Below are 24051 nucleotides of genomic sequence, written 5' to 3' on the forward strand. Positions count from 1 at the left end.
GCTGCAGCTCTTGTGGGGATTCTTGGGGGATGGGGGGTTGGGGGGGGGCTGGGGGACCATAAAACCCGAATCCCGCCCTATAGAGCCTGGGATCACATATGGACCCCATACAGACCCCATACAGACCCCAAATCCCACCCCATAGAACCCGGGATCACATATAGATCGCATACTGACCCCAAATTCCACTTCATAGACCCCAGGACCCCATATAGACTCCACACAGACCCCATATAGACCCCAAATCCCACCCTATAGAGCCCAGGATCACATATGGATCCCATACAGACCCCAAATCCCACCCCATAGACCCATATAGACCCCAAGTTCCACCCTATGGACCCCAGGATCCTATATAGGCCCCATACAGACCCCAAATCTCACCCCATAGAGCCCAGGATCCCATATGGACCCCATGCAGACCCCAAAATCCCACCCCATAGAGCCCGGGATCACACATGGATCCCATACAGACCCCAAATCCCACCCCATAGAGCTCGGGATCACATAAGGGCCCCATACTGACCCCAAATCCCACCCCCACAGACCCCATATAGACCCTAAATCCAGCCCCGCAGACCCCAGGATCCCATATGGATCCCATGCAGACCCCAAATCCCACCGCATAGAGCCCGGGATGCCATATAGATCGCATAATGACCCCAAATTCCACTTCATAGACCCCAGGACCCCATATAGACCCCACACAGACCCCATATAGACCCCAAATCCCACCCCATAGACCCCAGGATGCCATATAGACCCCATACAGACCCCGGGATCCCATATAGACCACATACAAACCCCCAAATCCCACCCCATAGACCCCAGGATCCCATATAGACCCCACACAGACCCCAAATCTTACTCCATAGAGCCCAGGATCACATATGGATCCCATGCAGACCCCAAATCCCACCCCATAGCCCCCAGGATCCCGTATGGACCCCATGCAGACCCCAAATGCCACCCCATAGACCCCATATAGACCCCAAGTTCCATCCTGTGGACCCCAGGATCCTATATAGGCCCCATACAGACCCCATATGGACTCCAGATCCCACCCCATAAACCCCAGGATGCCATATAGACCCCATACAGACCCCGGGATCCCATATAGACCACATACAGACCCAAATCCCACCCCATAGACCCCAGGATCCCATATAGACCCCATATAGACCCCAAATGCCACCCCATAGACCCCATATAGACCCCAAAGTTCCACCCTATGGACCCCAGGATCCCATATAGACCCCATATAGACCCTAAATCCCACCCCATAGAGCCCAGGATCCCATATAGACCCCATACAGATGCCAAATCCCACCCCATAGACCCCATACAGACCCCATATAGACTCCAGATCCCACCCCATAAACCCCAGGACCGCATATGGATCCCACACAGACCCCAAATCCCACCCCATAGACCCCAGGATCCCATATGGATCCCATACAGACCCCAAATCCCACCCCACAGACCCCATATAGACCCTAAATCCAGCCCTGCAGACCCCAGGATCCCATATAGACCCCATATAGACCCTAAATCCCACTCCATAGACCCCAGGATCCCAAATACATCCTATAGTCCTTATATGGACCCCAAATCCCACCCCATAGAGCCCGGGATCCTATATGGATCCTGTACAGAACCCAAATCCCACCCCATAGAGCCCAGGATCCCATAACGACCCCCATACAGACCCCAAATCCCACCCCATAGACCCCATATAGACTCCAAGTTCCACCTATGGACCCCAGGATCCCATATAGACCCCATACAGACCCCAAATCCCACCCCATAGATCCCGGGATCCCATATAGATCGCATACTGACCCCAAATTCCACTTCATAGACCCCAGGACCCCCATATAGACCCCACACAGACCCCATACTGACCCCAAATCCCCACCCCATAAACCCCAGGATGCCATATAGACCCCATAAAGACCCTGGGATCCCATATAGACCACATGCAGACCCAAATCCCACCCCATAGAGCCCAGGATCCCATAACGACCCCATATAGACCCCAAATCCCACCCCATAGACCCCATATAGACCCCAAGTTCCACCCTATGGACCCCAGGATCCCATATAGACCCCATATAGACCCTAAATCCCACCCCATAGAGCCCAGGATCCCATATAGACCCCATACAGACGCCAAATCCCACCCCATAGACCCCATACAGACCCCATATAGACTCCAGATCCCACCCCATAAACCCCAGGACCGCATATGGATCCCACACAGACCCCAAATCCCACCCCATGGACCCCAGGATCCCATATAGACCCCATGCAGACCCCAAATCCCACCCCATAGACCCCATACAGACCCCACCCCATAGAGCCCAGGATCCCATATAGACCCCAAGTTCCACCCTATGGATCACAGGATCCCATATGGACCCCATACTGTCCCCAAATCCCACCCCATAGACCCCATATAGACCCTAAATCCAGCCCGCAGACCCCAGGATCCCATATAGACCCCATATAGACCCTGAATCCCGCCTCGCAGACCCCACGCAGACCCCAAATCCCACCCCATAAACCCCAGGATCCCATATAGACCCTGTATAGACCCTAAATCCCACCCCATAGACCCCATATAGACCCTAAATCTGGCCCCTCAGACCCCAGGATGCCATATAGACCCTATATAAACCCCAAACTCTACCCCACGGACCCCAGGATCCCATATAGATTCTGTATGGACCCTAAATCCCCACCCCATGGAGCCCATATAGACCCAAATCCCACCCCATAGACCCCTTATGTATCCCAAATCCCACCCCACGGACCCCAGGATCCCATACAGACCCCATATGGACCCCATATGGACCCCAAATCCCACCCCATAGACCCCATATAGATCCCAAATCCCACCCCACGGACCCCAGATCCCATACAGACCCCATATAGACCCCCATATAGACCCCAAATCCCACCCCATAGATCCCTGTAGGTCTCTCTAAGCCGCTTTGGGGTCCCTGTATGGCACCTGTAGCCCTATAGCCTAAGGGTGGCTGTAGAAGCGCATAGAACCCTACGTGGCACCTATACGGCCCCATAAGTCCCTATAGGGCACCTATAGACCCGCAAGAGGCCCCTTTAGGGCATCTATAGGGCCTGTAAGGAGCCCTATAGGGCATCTATAAGGCCCTACAAGCTCCTTTAGGTGCCCACGACACCCACAGGGCCCTACAAGCCCCGTTAGGCTCCCTGTATGGCATCTATAGGGCGCCAGGATCCCTTGTGAGCGGCTTGAAGGGACTTGCAGACGCCTGTAGGGTCCTTCCAGGCATCCGTAGGTCCCTGTCAGCCTCTTTGGGGTCCATGTGTGACATCCATGAAGCCACACAACCCAAAGGTCCCTATAGATACACGTAGGACCCCGATGTGCCCCTTAAGCCCCTATAGGGCACACACAGCCCCCCATAGGAGCCATTTCGCCCAACTTTATGGGGTCCTTCGGCCCCTAGAAGGCCCCATAGGGCTCTATGAGGCCCTAAAAGCCGCCTCCAGAGCTCCCCTATATGGGGGGGGGGCTACGTATATGGCCCCCTATATGGCCCTATAGGGCCACATGGGGCGCCGCGTTCTTTTTGGCCCCTCCCGGCCCCCGTACTCGCGCTGCTGTGTCACGAAGCCACGCCCCGTCCGTCCGTGCGTGATGACGTCAGGACGGAAGTAAAGGGCGTGGCTTTAGGGTATATCGCGGGAGGAAGGGAGGGGCGGGAGCTTCCGAGCAATCAGAGAGCGAGCGAACGGCGGAAGTCCCACCCTTCTTCCTCCCTTTATCCAATTGAAAGGGAGGCGCGGGTCGGCGGCCAATAGGAGCAGAGGGGAGGGGCGGGGCTTAGAGGCGGAGCCGGGGAGCGGCGGGGAGCGGCGCCGCCATCTTGTCGCGGAGGAGCCGAGAGCTGCGGGCGGGACCCGGCGCGGGGCCTGGACAGCGCCATTGGTACGGAGCGGGACGGAAAGGGCCGAGAGCAGCCGAGAGGAGCCGAGAGGAGCCGAAAGGAGCCGAGAGGGGACGGGGGGGAGCCGGGGGGGGGGGGCGGGGGGGGAGCGGGGCCTAATTGGGGGGGGCAATTAATTAACGGGGGGGTAATTTATTAACGGGGGGGTAATTAGCGGCGGGGGGGGGGTTGATTAGCGCGGGGTATTCATGGGGGGCCGTTAATTGCGGTTGGTTAATTAATTGGGGGCCCCCTGATTAGTGGGGAGGGCGGTTAATTGGAGCGGTTAATTAGTGGTTAATTGGTTAATTAATTGGGGCCCCCCCCCCGATTAGCGGGGAGGTGATTAATTGGGGACCCCATTAATGGGGAGCCTCGTTAATTGGGGTGCTGAATTAGCTGGGAAATGCGTTAATTGGGGACTGATTAATGGGGATCCAGTAATTAATGGAAAGCTCGTTAATTGGGGTGCTAATTAGCAGGGGAGCCCATTCATAGGGACCCCCGATTAATGGGGATCCAGTAATTAATGGGAAGCTCATTAATTGGGGTGCTTAATTAGCAGGGGAATCCATTCATAGGGACCCCCGATTAATGGGGCTCCAGTAATTAATGCAAAGCTCGTTAATTGGGGTGCTTAATTAGCAGGGGAGCCCATTCATAGGGACCCCCGATTAATGGGGATCCAGTAATTAATGCAAAGCTCATTAATTGGGGTGCTTAATTAGCAGGGGAATCCATTCATAGGGACCCCCGATTAATGGGGATCCAGTGATTAATGCAAAGCTCATTAATTGGGGTGCTTAATTAGCAGGGGAGCCCATTAATAGGGACCCCTGATTAATGGGGATCCAGTAATTAATGCAAAGCTCATTAATTGGGGTGCGTAATTAGCAGGGGAACCCATTAATAGGGACCACCTGATTACTGAGGAATCGCATTAATTGGGTTCTTTAATTAGGAAATGCGTTAATTGGGGAACTGTGTTAGCGGGGATCCCTTGATTAATGGGGAAACTCATTAATTGGGGTGGGTAATTAAGTGAGAAATGCGTTAATTGGGGGGCACCATTAATGGGGACCCTTTGATTAATTGGAATCCTTAATTGGTTGGGAAATGCGTTAATTGGGGACCCTGTTAATGGGGACCCCCTGATTAATGAGGAAAGTGATTAATTGGGGTGCTTAATTAATAGGGGAGCCCATTAATGGGGACCCCCTGGTTAATGAGGAACGTCGTTAATTGGGGTCTTTAATTAGGAAATGTGTTAATTGGGGTCTCTGTTAATGGGGAGCCCCTGATTAATGGGAAAGTTGGTTAATTGGAACCTTTAATTAATTGGGAAAGGAATTAATTGGGGGCCCTGTTAATGAACCCCTGATTAAGGGGAAATTCGTTAGTTGGGGTGCTTAATTAATTGAGAAATGCGTTAATGGGGAAACTCATTAATGGGGGTTTGTTATTAAGGTGGGACCCGCGATTAATTGGAAGCTCATTAATTAATTGGGAAGCGTTGATTGGCGCTGCTCATTAATTGGGAACCCCAGCAATGGCGGCTGTTAATTGAGAAGGAACCTCGTTAATGGGGATCGGTGATTAACGAGGAGCCCAATTAACGGAGAAGCTCGTTAGTGGGGGTCGCTACTTAATTGGCTCCCCATTAATTGGGACCCGCGGCTAATTGGGAACCCCCTTAATGGGGGTCTTTAATTAGCTGGAGGCGCTGTTAATTGCAATCCCTGATTAATGGGGGAGCCTGTTAACGAGCTCCCCAATTAATGCTCGTTAATCGGGAGCATCGTTAATGGGGATCCCCATCAGTTGGGGCTCTTAATTAATTGGAGGGCTGATTAATGAGAATTTGGGGTTACCTCATTAATTGGAGTCAGATTAATGAGGAGCCCAATTAGTGGGGGTCCATCGTTAATTGGGGAGCTCATTAGTGGGGGTCGCTAATTAATGAGCAGCGCGGTGCCTTTTGGTAATGAGGATTGCAATTAATGGGAGCCTTGATTAATGAGGGTCCTTAATTGATTACGAAGCTTATTAATTAGGATGAGAGCTTAATTGGGGAACTTGTTAATAGGAGCTATTAGTTAATTGGAAACCTCGTTAGTGGGGATCTGCGGTTAATTGGAAGATCCTATTAATGAGAAGCTGCACTTAATTGGGTTCCTCATTAATGGGGGTCTGTGCTTAATTGGGATCTTCATTATTAATGAAGATCTGTGATTAATTGGGATCCTCATTAATGGGTGTCTGTGATTAATTGGGATTCTTGTTAATGAGAACCTGTGGTTAATTGGGATCCCCGTTATTAATGAAGATCTGTGGTTAATTAGGATCCTCGTTAATGGGGATCTGTGGTTAATTAGGATTTTAACTAATGAGGATCTGTGGTTAATTGGGATCCTCACTAATGGGGGTCTCCAATTAGTTGGTGCTGCCATTAATTAACGGGGATCTCATTAATGGAGAACTGTGTGCTTAATTGGGAGGCCTTAATTAACGAAAACGGCGTTCGTCTCTTAACGAAGTCCCTCAATTAACGGTCAGGGATTTCTAATGGGGGCCGTAATTAATTGGGGGCGGCATTAATTGTGTGTCAGTGGGGAGCCTCTTAATTAACCGGGCGGTAATTAGCAAGGAACCCCGTTAACGAGGGCCTCCATTGTCCCCAGTGTCCCATTGTCACCCATGGGCGCCATGTTGGGTGTCCCCATTGTCACCCATTGGGTGCCCTGTTCAATGTCCTTTGTGTCACCCTTGGGTGCCCCATTGTCACCCTTGGGTGCCATGTTGGGTGTCCCCATTGGGTGTCCCCATTGAATGTCACCCTTGGGTGCCCTGCTGGGTGTCCCCTGTGTCACCCTTGGGTGCTCCGTTGGGTGTCCCTATTGTCACCCATGGGTGCCCTGCTGGGTGTCCCCATTGTCACCCATGGGTGCCATGTTGGCTGTTCCCATTGAGTGTCCCCATTGAGTGTCACCCTTGGGTGCCCTGCTGGGTGTCCCCATTGGGTGCCCTGCTGGGTGTCCTTTGTGTCACCCTTGGGTGCCCGGTTGAGTGTCCCCTGTGTCACCCTTGGGTGTCCCCATTATCACCCTTGGGTGCCGTGTTCAGTGTCCTTTGTGTCACCCTTGGGTGCCCCATTGGTTGTCCCCATTGTGACCCATTAAGTGTCCCCATTGTCACCCATGGGTGCCATGTTGGGTGTCACCCTTGGGTGCCCCATTGTCACCCTTTGTGTCACCCTTGGGTGCCCGGTTGGGTGTCCCCATTGTCACCCATGGGTGCCATGTTGGGTGCCCCATTGGGTGTCCTTTGTGTCACCCTTGGGTGTCTCCATTGGGTGCCGTGCTGGGTGTCCCCATTGTCACCCTTGGGTGCCCTGCTGGGTGTCCCCATTGCCACTCTTGGGTGTCCCCATTGTCACCCTTGGGTGCCCCATTGGGTGTCCCCATTGAGTGTCACCCTTGGGTGCCGGGCTGGGTGTCCCCATTGTCACCCACTGGGTGCCCTGTTGAGTGTCCTTTGTGTCACCCTTGGGTGCCCCCATTGGGTTCCATGTTGGGTGTCCCCATTGTCACCCTTGGGTGCCCTGCTGGGTGTCCCCTGTGTCACCGTTGGGTGCCTGGTTGAGTGTCCCCTGTGACACTCTTGGGTGTCCCCATTGTCACCCATGGGTGCCATGTTGGGTGTCCCCATTGGGTGTCACCCTTGGATGCCCCATTGGGTGTCCCCATTGAATGTCACCCTTGGGTGCCCCATTGGGTGTCCCCATTATCACCCTTGGGTGCCCTGTTCAGTGTCCTTTGTGTCACCCTTGGGTGTCCCTATTGGGTTCCATGTTGGGTGTCCCCATTGTCACCCATGGGTGCCCTGCTGGGTGCCCCATTGAGTGTCACCCTTGGGTGCCCCATTGGGTGTCCCCTGTGTCACCCTTGGGTGCCCGGTTGAGTGTCCCCTGTGACACCCTTTGGTGTCCCCATTGTCACCTTTGGGTGCTATGTTGGGTGTCCCCATTAAGTGTCACCATTGGGTGCCCTGCTGGGTGTCCCCATTGTCACCCTTGGGTGTCTCCATTGGGTGCCCTGCTGGGTGTCCCATTGTCACCCATGGGTGCTGTGTTGGGTGCCCTGCTGGGTGTCCCATTGTCACCCATGGGTGCTGCCTTGTCCCCACAGATGTCCAGCTCCCCGCTGTCGAAGAAGCGCCGCGTGTCCGGGTCACCTCAGCGCCTCAGTGCCACCAGCGTCCCCAGCACCGCCAGCCCCGCCAACGTGAGTGGCGCCATTGGCACCCATTGGCACCCAATGTCACCCATTGGCACCCATTGTCACCCATTGTCACCCAATGTCACCATTGTCACCCATTGTCACCATTGTCACCCATTGTCACCATTGGCACCATTGTCACCATTGTCACCCATTGTCACCCATTGTCACCCATTGTCCCTCCATTGTCACCCATTGTCACCCATTGTCACCCATTGTCCCTCCATTGTCACCCATTGTCACCCATTGTCACCCATTGTCCCTTCATTGTCACCCATTGTCACCCAATGTCCCTTCGTTGTCACCCCTTGTCACCCATTGTCACGCATTGTCACCCATTGTCACCATTGTCCCCCATTGTCCCCCATTGTCCCCCATTGTCCCTTCATTGTCACCCATTGGCACCCATTGGCACCCATTGGCACCACTGTCACCCATTGTCACCATTGTCACCATTGTCACCCAATGTCACCATTGTCACCATTGTCACCCATTGGCACCCATTGGCACCCATTGTCCCTTCATTGTCACCCATTGGCACCCATTATCACCATTGTCACCATTGTCACCCATTGTCCCTCCTTTGCCACCCATTGTCACCCAGTGTCACCCAGTGTCCCTTCATTGTCACCCATTGTCACCATTGTCACCCATTGTCACCATTGGCACCCAATGTCACCATTGTCACCATTGTCACCCATTGTCCCTTCATTGTCACCCATTGTCACCATTGTCACCCATTGGCACCATTGTCACCCATTGTCACCATTGTCACCATTGTCACCCATTGTCACCCATTGTCCCTTCATTGTCACCCATTGTCACCATTGTCACCATTGTCACCCATTGTCACCCATTGTCACCCAATGTCCCTTCATTGTCACCCATTGTCACCCATTGTCACCATTGTCACCCATTGTCACCCATTGTCACCCAATGTCCCTTCATTGTCACCCACTGTCACCCACTGTCACCCATTGTCACCCAGTGTCCCTCCAGTGTCACCCATTGTCACCCATTGATGTCCCTCCATTGTCACCCATTGTCACCCAGTGTCCGTTCATTGACCCCATTAGAACCCCACTGACCCTATAAAGTCCCCATTGACCCCATGATGTCCCCTCTGACCCCACAACGTCCCCATGTCCCCATTGACCCCATAATGTCCCCATTGGTCCCATTACAAACCCACTGATTCTTTAATGTCCCCCCTGACCCCATAAAGTCCCCATTGACCCCAATACCTTTATTGACCCCATAACGTCCCCACTGACCCCATAACGTCCCCACTGACCCCACAACGTTCTCTCTGACCCTATAAAGTCCCCACTGACCTCATTGACCCCATGATGTCCCCATTGACCCCATAAAGTCCCTGCTGACCCCACAACATCCCCACTGACCCTATAAAGTTCGCATTGACCCTATAATGTCCCCATTGTCCCTATGAAGTTTCCATAATGTTCCTATTGACCCCATAACGTCCCCACTGACCCCATAATGTCCCCATTGACCCCATAACATCCTCTCTGACCCTATAAAGTCCCCATTCACCCCATAGACCCCATTAAGTCCCCATTGACCCCTTAATGTTCCCCATTGACCCCATAATGTCCCCATTGACCCTATAAAGTCCCCATTGACCCCATAATGTTTACTCTGACCCTATAAAGTCCCCTTTGAGCCCATAATGTCCTCTTTGACCCCATAACATCCTCTCTGACCCTATAAAGTCCCCATTCACCCCCATAGGCCCCATTAAGTCCCCATTCACCCCATAACGTCCCCTCTGACCCCATAACATCCCCATTGACCCCATAACGTCCTCATTGACCCCATTGACCCCACAACGTCCCTTCTGCCCCTATAAAGTCCCCACTGACCCATAATGTCCCCATTGACCCCATAATGTCCCCATAACATGCCCTTTGACCCCATAATGTCCCCATTGACCCCATAATGTCTTCTCTGACCCCATAATGTCCCCACTGACCCCATTGACCCCACAATGTCCCTTCTGACCCTATAAAGTCCCGATTGACACCACTGACCCCATAACGTCCCTACTGACTCTATAATGTCCCCATTGACCGCATATTGTCTTTTCTGACCCTATAAAGTCCCCAGTGTTCACGTAATATCTGTTCTGACCCCATAATGTGCCCATTGACCCCATAATGTCCCCACTGACCCTATAATGTCCCCTTTGACCCTATAAAGTCCCCACTGATCCCATAATGTTATCTCTGACCCCACAATGTCCCCATTGACCCCATAATGTCTTCTCTGACCCCATAACATCCCTTCTGACCCTATAAAGTTCCCATTGACCCCAAAATGTCCCCATTCACCCCATAACATCTCCTCTCACCCCATGATGTCCCCGTTGACCCCACAACATTCTCTCTGACCCTATAAAGTCCCCATTCACACCATAGACCCCGTAATGTCCCCATTGACCCCATAATGTCCCCATTCACCCCATAACGTCCCCTCTGACCCTATAAAGTTCCGATTCACCCCATAGACCCCATTAAGTCCCTGCTGACCCCATAAAGTCCGTGCTGACCCCGTAACGTCCCCATTGACCCCATAACATCCCCATTGACCCTATTGACCCCACAATGTCCCTTCTGCCCCTATAAAGTCCCCATTGACCCCACAATGTCCCTTCTGACCCTATAAAGTCCCCACTGACCCATAAAGTCCCCAATGACCCCATAACATCCTCTCTGACCCTATAAAATCCCTGTTCACCCCATTGACCCCACAACGTCCCGTCTGCCCCTATAATGTCCCCATTGACTCTATTGACCCCACAATGTCCCTCTGACCCCATAAGGTCCCCACTGACCCCATAGCGTCCCCATTGACCCCATTGACCCATAATGTCCCCATAACATCCCCACTGACCCTGTAAGTCCCCACTGACCCCATTGACCCCATAAATCCCCATAAAACCCCATAAGTCCCCATTGAACCCATTGACCCCACAATGTTCCTCTGACCCCATAAGTCCCCACTGACCCCACTGACCCCATAAGTCCCCATTGACCCCACTGACCCCATAATGTCCCCTCTGACCCCATAAGTCCCCATTGACCCCATTGACCCCATAATGTCCCCACTGACCCCATAAGTCCCCATTGACCCCACTGACCCCATAAGTCCCCACTGACCCCATTGACCCCATAATGTTCCCTCTGACCCCATAATTCCCCATTGACCCCACAATGTCCCTCTGACCCCATAACATCCCCACTGACCCCATTGACCCCATAAGTCCCCATTGACCCCATTGACCCCATGATGTCCCCTCTGACCCCATAAGTCCCAATTGACCCCATAAGTCCCCACTGACCCCATAATGTCCCCACTGACCCCATTGACCCCACTGACCCCATAACATCCCCATTGACCCCATAAGTCCCCATTGACCCCACTGACCCCATAATGTCCCCTCTGACCCCATTGACCTCACTGACCCCATAAGTCCCCACTGACCCCATTGACCCCATAATGTTTCCTCTGACCCCATCAGTCCCCATTGACCCCATAAGTCCTCATTGACCCCATTGACCCCACAATGTCCCTCTGACCCCATAACATCCCCACTGGCCCCATTGACCCCATTGACCCCATAAGTCCCCATTGACCCCATTGACCCCATAATGTTCCCATTGACCTCATAAGTCCCCATTGACCCCATAATGTCCCCACTGACCCCATAAGTCCCCACTGGCCCCATTGACCCCACTGACCCCATAAGTCCCCATTGACCCCATAATGTCCGCACTGACCCCATTGACCCCACTGACCCCATAAGTCCCCACTGACCCCACAATGTTCCTCTGACCCCATAAGTCCCCACTGGCCCCATTGACCCCATTGACCCCATAAGTCCCCATTGATCCCATAAGTCCTCATTGACCCCATTGACCCCACAATGTCCCTCTGACCCCATAAGTCCCCACTGGCCCCATTGACCCCATTGATCCCATAAGTCCCCATTGACCCCATAATGTCCGCACTGACCCCATAAGTCCCCACTGACCCCATAAGTCCCCACTGACCCCATAATTCCCCATTGACCCCATAAGTTCTCATTGACCCCATTGACCCCACAATGTCCCTCTGACCCCATAACATCCCCACTGGCCCCATTGACCCCACTGACCCCATAAGTCCCCATTGACCCCATAACATCCCCACTGACCCCATAAGTCCCCATTGACCCCACTGACCCCATAAGTCCCCATTGACCCCATAAGTCCCCATTGACCCCATAAGTCCCCGCTGACCCCATAAGTCCCCATTGACCCCACTGACCCCATAAGTCCCCACTGGCCCCATTGACCCCACTGACCCCATAAGTCCCCGCTGACCCCCATAAGCGCAGGCCGCGCCCCCATCACGGTGCGCTGACCCACAGGGAATGGCGAGGAACGGCGGCGAGGCGGAGATCGATGAGGGGCTCTACTCCAGGCAGCTGTGAGTCGGCGCTGAGGGGGGTTATGGGGGTTTTGTGGGGTTTTTATGGGGTTTTTGTGGGGTTTTGTGGGGTTTTATGGGGTTTTATGGGGTCTTTGTGGGGTTTGGGGTTTCTATGGGGTTTTATGGGGTCTTTATGGGGTTTTATGGGGGGATTTTTTGGGCCTGAACTCCAGGCAGCTGTGAGTCGGCACTAAGGGGGGTTATGGGGTTTCTATGGGGGTTTTGTGGGGTTTTGTGGGGTTTATGGGGTTTTTATGGGGTCTTTGTGGGGTTTGGGGTTTTTGTGGGGTTTTATGGGGTCTTTATGGGGTCTTTGTGGAGTTTTGTGGGGTTTGGGGTTATTACGGGGTTTTTATGGGGTTTCTATGGGGTCTTTGTGGGATTTGGGGTTTTTATGGGGTTTTTATGGGGTTTTTATGGGGTCTTTGTGGGGTTTGGGGTTATTATGGGGTCTTTATGGGGTTTTATGGGGTCTTTGTGGGGTTTTTGTGGGGTTTTTGGGGTGAGTTTGGGGTTTTTATGGGGTTTTTATGGGGGATTTTTTGGGCTGAACTGCAGGCGGCTGTGAGTGGGGCCTTGTGGGGTTCTGTGTGATTCTGTGGGGCTTTTATGGGATTTTTGTGGGGTTTTATGGGGATTTTTGTGGGGTTTTGTGGGGTTTGGGATTTCTATGGGGTTTTTGTGGGGTTTTGTGGGTTTTGGGCTGAGTTTGGGGTTTTCTGTTGGAGTTTTGGGGTTCTTATGTGGGATTTTATGGGGTTTTATGGGGGATTTTTGGGCCTGAACTGCAGGTGGCTGTGAGTGGGGCCTTGTGGGGTTCTGTGGGGTTTTATGGGTTTTATGGGGTTTTTTGTGGGGTTTGGGGTTTTTATGGGGTCTTTATGGGGTCTTTGTGGTGTTTTTGTGGGGTTTTTGGGCTGAGTTTGGGGTTTTTATGGGGTTTTATGGGGGGATTTTTGGGCCTGAACTCCAGGTGGCTGTGAGTGGGGCCTTGTGGGGTTCTGTGGGGTTTTGTGGGGTTTGGGGTTTTATGGGGTTTCTGTGGGGACTTTATGGGGTTTTTGTGGGGTTTTTGTGGGGTCTTTGTGGGGTTTTGAGGGGTTTTGGGCTGAGTTTGGGGTTTTCTTTGAGGTTTTATGGGGGATTTTTGGGCCTGAACTCCAGGCGGCTGTGAGTGGGGCCTTGTGGGGTTCTGTGGGGTTTTTATGGGGTTTTATGGAGTTTGGGGTTTCTATGGGGTTTTTATGGGGTTTTGTGGTGCTTTGGGCTGAGTTTGGGGTTTTCTGATGGGGTTTTGGGGTTCTTACGTGGGATTTTATGGGGTTTTATGGGGGATTTTTGGGGCTGAACTGCAGGCGGCTGTGAGTGGGGCCTTGTGGGGTTCTGTGGGGTTTTGTGGGGCTTTTATGGGATTTTTGTGGGGTTTTTATGGGATTTTTGTGGGGTTTTGTGGGGATTTTGCAGGGTTTGGGATTTTTATGGGGTTTTTATGTGGTTTTTATGGGGTTTTGGTGTTTTCTGTTGCGGTTTTGGGGTTTTATGGGGGCATTTTGGGGCCTGAATTCCAGGCAGCTGTGAGTCGGCGCAGTTCTGTGGGGCTTCTATGGGGTTTTTATGGGGTTTCTATGGGGTTTCTATGGGGTTTTTGTGGGGTTTTTGTGGGGTTCTGTGGGGTTCTGTGGGGTTTGGGATTTTTATGGGGCTTCTATGGGGTTTTATGGGGTTTTAAGGGGTCTTTGTGGGGTTTTATGGGGTTTTATGGGGTCTTTGTGGGGTTTTATGGGGGCATTTTGGGGCCTGAACTCCAGGCAGCTGTGAGTCGGCGCAGTTCTTTGGGGTTTCTATGGGGTTTCTATGGGGTTTTTGTGGGGTTTTTGTGGGGTTTTTGTGGGGTTTTATGGGGGGATTTTTGGGGCTGAACTCCAGGCGGCTGTGAGTGGGGCCTTGTGGGGTTCTGTGGGGTTTTGTGGGGTTTTTATGGGATTTTTGTGGGGTTTTTGTGGGGTTTTTGTGGGGTTTTGGGGGTTTTATGGGGGTTTTTATGGGGTTTTATGGGGGATTTTTTGGGGCTGAACTCCAGGTAGTTGTGAGTGGGGCCTTGTGGGGTTCTGTGGGGTTTTTATGGAGTTTGGGGTTTTCTGTGGGTTTTTTGTGGGGTTTTTGTGGGTTTTTGTGGGGTTTGGGGTTTCTATGGGGTTTCTATGGGGTTTTTGTGGGGTTTTGTGGATTTTTGGGCTGAGTTTGGGGTTTTCTGTTGGGGTTTTGGGGTTTTTAGTGGGATTTTATGGGGTTTTTATGGGAAGATTTTTGGGCCTGAACTCCAGGTAGCTGTGAGTGCGGCCTTGTGGGGTTCTGTGGGGTTCTGTGGGGTTTTTGTGGGGTCTTGTGGGGTTTGGGGTTTTTATGGGGTTTCTGTGGGGTTTTTATGGGTTTTATGGGGTTTTGTGGGGTTTTTGTGGGGTTTTTGGGGTTTTATGGGGGTTTTTATGGGGGATTTTTTGGGGTTTTATGGGGGATTTTTTGGGGCTGAACTCCAGGTAGTTGTGAGTGGGGCCTTGTGGGGTTCTGTGGGGTTTTTATGGGGTTTTTATGGGGTTTTGGGCTGGGTTTGGGGTTTTAATTGGCTGTTAGTTAGCTAAGGAGGCAGGGCTGTGCTGTGTGTTACCGAGCTGTTAATTGGCTGTTAATTAATTAGCTAAGGAGGCGGGGCGGTGCTGTGTTAACGAGCTGTTAATTGGCTGTTAATTAATTAGCTAAGGAGGCGGGGGCGGTGCTGTGTGTTACGAGCTGTTAATTGGCTGTTAATTAGCTAAGGAGGCAGGGCTGGTGCTGTGTTAACGAGCTGTTAATTGGCTGCTAATTAATTAGCTAAGGAGGCAGGGCGGTGCTGTGTGTTAATGAGCTGTTAATTGGCTGTTAATTAGCTAAGGAGGCGGGGCGTGTGCTGTGTGTTAATGAGCTGTTAATGGCTGTTAATTAATTAGCTAAGGAGGCAGGGCGGTGCTGTGTGTTACCGAGCTGTTAATTGGCTGTTAATTAGCTAAGGAGGCAGGGCGGTGCTGTGTTAACGAGCTGTTAATTGGCTGCTAATTAATTAGCTAAGGAGGCAGGGCGGTGCTGTGTGTTAATGAGCTGTTAATTGGCTGTTAATTAGCTAAGGAGGCGGGGCGGTGCTGTGTGTTAATGAGCTGTTAATTGGCTGTTAATTAATTAGCTAAGGAGGCAGGGCGGTGCTGTGTGTTACCGAGCTGTTAATTGGCTGTTAATTAGCTAAGGAGGCAGGGCGGTGCTGTGTTAACGAGCTGTTAATTGGCTGTTATTTAGCTAAGGAGGCAGGGCGGTGCTGTGTTAACGAGCTGTTAATTGGCTGTTAATTAGCTAAGGAGGCAGGGCGGTGCTGTGTTAACGAGCTGTTATTGGCTGTTATTTAGCTAAGGAGGCAGGGCTGTGCTGTGTGTTACCGAGCTGTTAATTGGCTGTTAATTAATTAGCTAAGGAGGCGGGGCGGTGCTGTGTGTTACCGAGCTGTTAATTGGCTGTTAATTAATTAGCTAAGGAGGCAGGGCGGTGCTGTGTTAACGAGCTGTTAATTGGCTGTTAATTAATTGCCCAATCAGGTACGTGCTGTTAATTGGCTGTTAATTAATTGCCCAATCAGGTACGTGCTGGGCCACGAGGCCATGAAGCGGATGCAGACGTCCAACGTTTTGGTGTCGGGGCTGCGGGGGCTGGGGGTGGAGGTGGCCAAAAACCTGGTGCTGGGGGGGGTGAAATCCGTCACCCTGCACGACCCGCAGCCGGCGGCCTGGGCGGATCTGTCATCACAGGTGGGTCGTTAATTAGTCATTAATTAGCCATTAATTAGTCATTAATTGATCCGTAATGAGCCATTTGGGGTGTTATGGGGTGTTATGGGGGGATTTGGGGGGATTTGGGGGGGTTTATGGGGTGAAATCCGTCACCCTGCACGACCCGCAGCCGGCAGCCTGGGCGGACCTGTCATCACAGGTGGGTCATTAGTTAATTAATTAGTCATTAATTAGCCATTAATTAGGCATTAATTGATTGGTAATTGACTGGTAATGAGCCATTTGGGGTGTTATGGGGTGTTATGGGGGGGATTTGGGGGGGTTTATGGGGTGAAATCCGTCACCCTGCACGACCCGCAGCCGGCGGCCTGGGCGGATCTGTCATCACAGGTGGGTCGTTAATTAGTCATTAATTAGTCATTAATTAGTCATTAATTGATCGATAATTGATCCATAATGGAGGTGTTATGGGGTGTGATGGGGGATTTATGGGGTGAAATCCGTCACCCTGCACGACCCGCAGCCGGCGGCCTGGGCAGACCTGTCATCACAGGTGGGTCGTTAATTAATTAGTCATTAATTAGGCATTAATTAGTCATTAATTGATCCGTAATGAGCCATTTGGGGTGTTATGGGGTGTTATGGGGGGTTTATGGGGTGAAATCCGTCACCCTGCACGACCCGCAGCCGGCGGCCTGGGCGGATCTGTCATCACAGGTGGGTCGTTAGTTAATTAATTAGTCATTAATTAGGCATTAATTGATGGGTAATGAGCTGTGGGGGGTGTTATGGGGTGTTATGGGGGGGTTTGGGGGGGTTTATGGGGTGAAATCCGTCACCCTGCACGACCCGCAGCCGGCGGCATGGGCAGATCTGTCATCACAGGTGGGTCATTAATTAATTAGTCATTAATTAGTCATTAATTGATGGGTAATGAGCCATTTGGGGTGTTATGGGGGGATTTGGGGGGGTTTATGGGGTGAAATCCGTCACCCTGCACGACCCACAGCCGGCGGCATGGGGGGACCTGTCCTCACAGGTGGGTCGTTAGTTAATTAGTCATTAATGAGCTGTTAATTGATCGGTAATTGATTGATAATGAGCCATTTGGGGTGTTATGGGGTGATTTGGGGGCATTTATGGGGTGAAATCCATCCCCCTGCCCAACCCCCAGCCAGCAGCCTGGGGCCAACCTGTCCTCACAGGTGGGTCGTTAGTTAATGAGTGCTTAATGAGCGGCTAATGAGCGGCTAATGAGCAGTTAATGAGCGCTTAATGAGCGGAGCGCCGTGTTGCCCCCAGTTCTACCTGCGTGAGGCCGATGTGGGGCAGAACCGCGCAGAGGCGACGCTGCCGCGCCTGGCGGAGCTCAACGCCTACGTGGGGGTCAGCAGCTGCACGGAGCCCCTGAGCGAGGAGCTGCTGCTGCCCTTCCAGGTAACAAAGCTGCCCCACAGCTGCCCCATAGCTGCCCCATAGCTGCCCCATAGCTGCCCCATAGCGACCCCACAGCTGCCCCATAGCTGCCCCATAGCTGCCCCATAGGGACCCCACAGCTGCCCCATAGCCACCCCACAGCTGCCCCATAGCTGCCCCACAACCACCCCCACAGCACTGCCCCATAGCTGCCCCACAGCTGCCCCACAGCCACCCCCACAGCACTGCCCCATAGCTGCCCCACAGCTGCCCCATAGCTGCCCCACAGCTGCCCCATAGCTGCCCCCATAGCTGCCCCATAGCTGCCCCACAGCTGCCCCACAGCTGCCCCATAGCCACCCCACAACCACCCCATAGCTGCCCCATAGCGACCCACAGCTGCCCCATAGCCACCCCACAGCTGCCCCATAGCTGCCCCACAGCTGCCCCATAGCTGCCCCATAGCTGCCCCCACAGCCACCCCACAGCACTGCCCCATAGCTGCCCCATAGCTGCCCCATAGCTGCCCCATAGGGACCCCATAGCAGCTGCACCAAGCCCCTGAGTGAGGAGCTGCTGCTCGCCCTTCCAGGTAACAAAGCTGCCCCACAGCTGCCCCATAGCTGCCCCACAACCACCCCACAGCACTGCCCCACAGCTGCCCCACAGCTGCCCCATAGCGACCCCATAGGGACCCCACAGCTGCCCCATAGCCACCCCACAGCTGCCCCACAGCTGCCCCATAGGGACCCCATAGCAGCTGCACCAAGCCACTGAGCGAGGAGCTGCTGCTGCCCTTCCAGGTACCACAGCTGCCCCCATAGCAACCCCACAACTGCCCCATAGCGACCCCATAGCAACCCCACAGCTCCCCCATAGCCACCCCATAGCGACCCCACAACCACCCCATAGCGACCCCATAGCGACCCACAACCACCCCATAGCAACCCCATAGCAACCCCATAGCGACCCCATAGGGACCCCATAGCAGCTGCACGGAGCCCCCTCAGCGAGAAGCTGTTGCTGCCCTTCCAGGTACCACAGCACTGCCCCATAGCTGCCCCACAGCTGCCCCATAGCGACCCCACAACCGCCCCATAGCCACCCCATAGGGACCCCATAGGGACCCCATAGCCCACCCCACGACTGCCCCACAGCAACCCCATAGCGACCCCACAACCGCCCCAGAGCCACCCCATAGCAACCCCATAGCAGCACCACAACTGCCCCATAGCGACCCCATAGGGACCCCCACAACCACCCCAGAGCGACCCCACAACCGCCCCATAGCATGAGCCCACAGCCACCCCATAGTGACCCCATAGGGGACCCCATAGCAGCTGCACAGAGCCCCTCAGCGAGGAGCTGCTGCTGCCCTTCCAGGTACCGCAGCTGCCCCATAGCTGCCCCATAGCTGCCCCATAGCGACCCCACAACCACCCCACGGCACTGCCCCATAGCTGCCCCATAGCTGCCCCATAGCGACCCCCACAACCACCCCACGGCACTGCCCCATAGCTGCCCCATAGCTGCCCCATAGCGACCCCACAACTGCCCCATAGCAACCCCATAGCAACCCCATAGGGACCCCATAGGGACCCCACAGCTGCCCCATAGCGACCCCATAGCAGCTGCACCAAGCCACTGAGCGAGGAGCTGCTGCTGCCCTTCCAGGTACCACAGCTGCCCCACAGCCACCCCACAGCTGCCCCATAGCGACCCCATAGGGACCCCATAGCCACCCCACAACCACCCCCATAGCGACCCCACAACCACCCCAGAGCCATCCTATAGCAACCCCATAACAGCACCACAACTGCCCCATAGCGACCCCATAGCGACCCCACAACTGCCCCATAGCGACCCCGTAGCGTGAGCCCACAGCATGACCCCATAGAGACCCCATAGAGATCCCATAAGGACCCCACAATGTGACCCCATAGCTGCCCCACAGGGCGACCCCACAGCGCTGCCCCACGTCTGAACCCCAAATCCGAGACTCCCAAACCCCCACCCCAAATCCTGACCCTAAATCAGGGACCCCAGCCCCATAACCCCACAGCTGACCCCAAACCCCATAACCCCCATTTGACCCCAATCCCTGACCCCAAACCCCATAATTCCCCAGCTGACCCCAACCCTATTAATTAGCACTAATTAATAACAGCAGGTGGTGGTGCTGACCCCAATCCCAATCCTTGACCCCAAACCCTGACCCCAAACCCCATAACCCTCATCTGACCCCCAGCCCTATTAATTAGCACTAATTAATTAATGACTGCAGGTGGTGGTGCTGACCCCAATCCCAATCCCTGACCCCAAACCTCATAACCCCCATCTGACCCCATCCCTATTAATTAGCACTAATTAATAATTGCTGACCCCAAACCCCATAACCCCCATCTGACCCCATCCCTATTAATTAGCACTAATTAATAATTGCCGACCCCAATCCCTGACCCCCATCCCTGACCCCATGATTCCTTCCAGCCGCTCCTTCTGACCCCAAACCCAGCCCCTATGAACCCCCCTTCCTTACACCCCGACCCCGTTGCCGTTAATGACTGACCGCTAATTGCCGCTAATTGCCGCTAATTGCCGCTAATGACTTGCAGGTGGTGGTGCTGACCAACTCCCCCCTGGAGGAGCAGCTGTGGGTCGGCGACTTCTGCCATCGCCGCGGGATCCAGCTGGTGGTGGCCGACACCAGGGGGCTCTTTGGGTCTGTGGGACCCCAAAAGGGGGCTGGGCCCCATAAATCCCCCATAGGAGCCCCATAAAATCCCATATGGAAACCCCAGACCCCATAAATCCCCTACAGGAACCCCCAGACCCCACAAATCCCCTATGGAAACCCCCAGACCCCATAAATCCCCTATAGAAACCCCCAGACCCCATAAATCCCCTATGGAAACCCCCAGACCCCATAAAACCCCCATAGGCACCTCACAAGCCCCACAAATGCCCTATGGAAACCCAGACCCCATAAATCCCCTATGGAAACCCCCAGACCCCACAAATACTCTATGGAAACCCCCAGACCCCATTTTGCCCCTCAGACCCCACAAATCCCCCATAGGCACCCCCACAAATCCCCTATGGAAACCCCCAGACCCCATAACTCCCCTATGGGAACCCCCAGACCCCATAAATCCCCTATGGAAACCCCCAGATCCCATAAATCCCCATAGGCACCTCACAAACCCCACAGATCCCCTATGGAAACCCAGACCCCACAGATCCCCCATAGGAGCCCCATAAATCCCCTATGGAAACCCCCAGGCCCCATAAATCCCCTATGGAAGCCCCCAGACCCCATAAAACCCCTATGGAAACCCCCAGACCCCATAAATCCCCTATGGAAACCCCAGACCCCATAAATCCCCCTATGGAAACCCCCAGACCCCACAAATCCCCTATGGAAACCCCCAGACCCCATAAAAGTCCTATGGAAACCCCCAGACCCCATAAATCCCCCATAGGCACCTCACAAACCCCACAAATCCCCTATGGAAAACCCAGACCCCACAGATCCCCTATGGAAACCCCCAGGGCCCCCACAAATCCCCTATGGAAACCCCCAGACCCCATAAATCCCCCTATGGAAACCCAGACCCCATAAATCCCCTATGGAAGCCCCCAGACCCCATAAAACCCCTATAGAAACCCCCAGACCCCATAAATCCCCTATGGAAACCCCCAGACCCCATAAATCCCCTATGGAAACCCCCAGACCCCATAAATCCCCTATGGAAACCCCCAGACCCCATAAAACCCCTATAGAAACCCCCAGACCCCATAAATCCCCTATGGAAACACCCAGACCCCCATAAATCCCCTATGGAAACCCCCAGACTCCATAAAACCCCTATGGAAGCCCCAGACCCCATAAATCCCCTATGGGAACCCCCAGACCCCATAAATCCCCTATGGAAACCCCAGACCCCACAGATCCCCCATAGGCACCCCATAAAACACCTATGGAAACCCCCAGACCCCATAAATCCCATATGGAACCCCCAGACCCCATAAATCCCCTATGGAAGCCCCAGACCCCATAAATCCCCTATGGGAACCCCCAGACCCCATAAATCCCATATGGAAACCCCCAGACCCCATAAATCCCCTATGGAAACCCCCAGACCCCATAAATCCCCTATGGAAACCCCCAGACCCATAAAAACCCCTATGGAAACCTCCAGACCCCACAGATCCCCTATGGAAACCCCCAGACCCCATAAATCCCCTATGGAAACCCCCCAGACCCCAGAAATCCCCTATGGAAACCCACAGATCCCATAAATCCCCTATGGAAACCCCCAGACCCCATAAAACCCCCTATGGAAACCCCCAGACCCCATAAAACCCCTATGGAAACCCCAGACCCCATAAATCCCCTATGGAAACCCCCAGATCCCATAAATCCCCTATGGAAACCCCCAGACCCCATAAATCCCCTATGGAAACCCCCAGACCCCACAGATCCCCCTATGGAAGCCCCCAGACCCCATAAATCCCCTATGGAAACCCCCAGACCCCACAAATCCCCTATGGAAACCCCCAGACCCCATAAAACCCCTATGGAAGCCCCTAGACCCCATACATCCCCCATAGGCACCCCACAGATCCCCTATGGAAACCCAGACCCCACAGATCCCCTATAAACACCCCCAGGCCCCACAGATCCCCCATAGAACTCTCCCAGACCCCATTTCCTCACAAACCCCACAAATCCCCTATACGTCCCCCCCCAGATCCCCAAATCCCCTATAAGACCCCCAAACCCCCTATAGGGCCACCCCCACATCCCCTATAGATCCCCCACACCCCTTATAGGGCTGCCCCCAATCCCCCATATCCCCCATAACCGCTGTGCCCCACGGGCAGCTCTTGTGCCACTTTAGGGATGACCTGGTTTGGTCCCCCCCCCCAAATCCCCCCTATGGGCCCCCCAAAATCCCCTATAGTTCCCCCACACCCCTTATAGGGCCGCCCCAATGCCCCATAACCCCTCTGCCCCACAGGCAGCTCTTGTGTGACTTCGGGGACGACCTGGGGGTGACGGACCCCAAATCCCCCGTAGGATCCCCCCAGATCCCCCATAGTTCCCCTATTATCACCCCAAATCCCCTATAAGGCCCCTAAATCCCTATAAGCTCCCCGCACCCCTTATAGGGCCGCCTCCAATGCCCCATAACCCCTCTGCCCCACAGGCTGCTCTTCTGCGACTTTGGGGACGACCTGGTGGTGACGGACCCAAATCCCCCATGGGATCCCCCCAGATCCCCATAGATCCCCTATAGTTCCCCCAAATCCCCTATAAGCCCCCCACACCCCTTATAGGGCCGCCCGAAATGCTTTATAGGGCCGCCCCCAATCCCCCATAACCCCTCTGCCCCACAGGCAGCTCTTCTGCGACTTCGGGGACGACCTGGTGGTGACGGACCCCAACGGCGAGCAGCCGCTGAGCGCCATGGTGTCCATGGTGACCAAGGTCCGCCCGCCCCCCCACCCCCCCCCAGCCCCTTATGGGGCCGCGCTGTGGGCCTTCGGGCCCGGCCGCTGCGGGGCCGTTTGTAGGGTGGCTGTGCTGCAGGGCTGCCCGGGGGAGGTGACGTGCCTGGACGAGGCGAGGCACGGCTTCGAGAGCGGCGACTTCGTCACCTTCACCGAGGTGGAGGGCATGGAGGAGCTCAACGCCTGCGGCCCCGTCCAGATCCACGTCCTGGGTGCGGCCTGGCACCAGAGGGGGGACGGGGGGCCGAATGGGGTCGGGTGGGGGCTTTGGGGGCCATTTGGGGTGGATTGGGGCCTAACGGGGTCATTTGGGGCCTTTTGGAGCCCATTTGGGGTGGTTTGGGGCCTAATGGGGTCATTTAGGGGCCTTTTGGGGTGGTTTGGGGCCTAATGGGGTCATTTAGGGCCTAATGGGGTCATTTAGGGCCTTTTGGGGTCATTTAGGGCCTTTTGGGGCCATTTGGGGTGCATTGGGGCCTAACGGGGTCATTTAGGGCCTTTTGGGGGCATTTTGGGGTGGTTTGGGGCCTTTTGGGGTCATTTAGGGCCTTTTGGGGGCAT

At 54.2% G+C, this 24051-nt stretch overlaps 1 protein-coding gene and 1 long non-coding RNA gene across 2 annotated transcripts; one reads left to right on the forward strand and one right to left on the reverse strand.

The window, feature by feature from the left end:
* Positions 1 to 3736: 3736 nt before the first annotated feature.
* Positions 3737 to 23748, forward strand: LOC125687743 (ubiquitin-like modifier-activating enzyme 1; the record flags this gene model as incomplete). Its single annotated transcript, XM_048932999.1, has 8 exons — positions 3737 to 3979; positions 8165 to 8260; positions 12687 to 12745; positions 16407 to 16575; positions 17860 to 17994; positions 20589 to 20695; positions 23377 to 23467; positions 23570 to 23748. Coding segments are annotated over exons 2-8 (836 nt in total), but the record flags the coding sequence as incomplete, so codon positions are not given.
* Positions 20782 to 22357, reverse strand: LOC125687742 (uncharacterized). Its single transcript, XR_007374370.1, has 3 exons — positions 21952 to 22357; positions 21298 to 21780; positions 20782 to 20995 (listed from the first exon to the last, which is right to left on the reverse strand). It is a non-coding gene; the product is annotated as an uncharacterized LOC125687742 (long non-coding RNA).
* Positions 23749 to 24051: the final 303 nt, after the last annotated feature.

The sequence above is a fragment of the Lagopus muta genome, unplaced genomic scaffold (genome assembly GCF_023343835.1).
Source record: "Lagopus muta isolate bLagMut1 unplaced genomic scaffold, bLagMut1 primary scaffold_182, whole genome shotgun sequence".
Classification (NCBI taxonomy): domain Eukaryota; kingdom Metazoa; phylum Chordata; class Aves; order Galliformes; family Phasianidae; genus Lagopus; species Lagopus muta.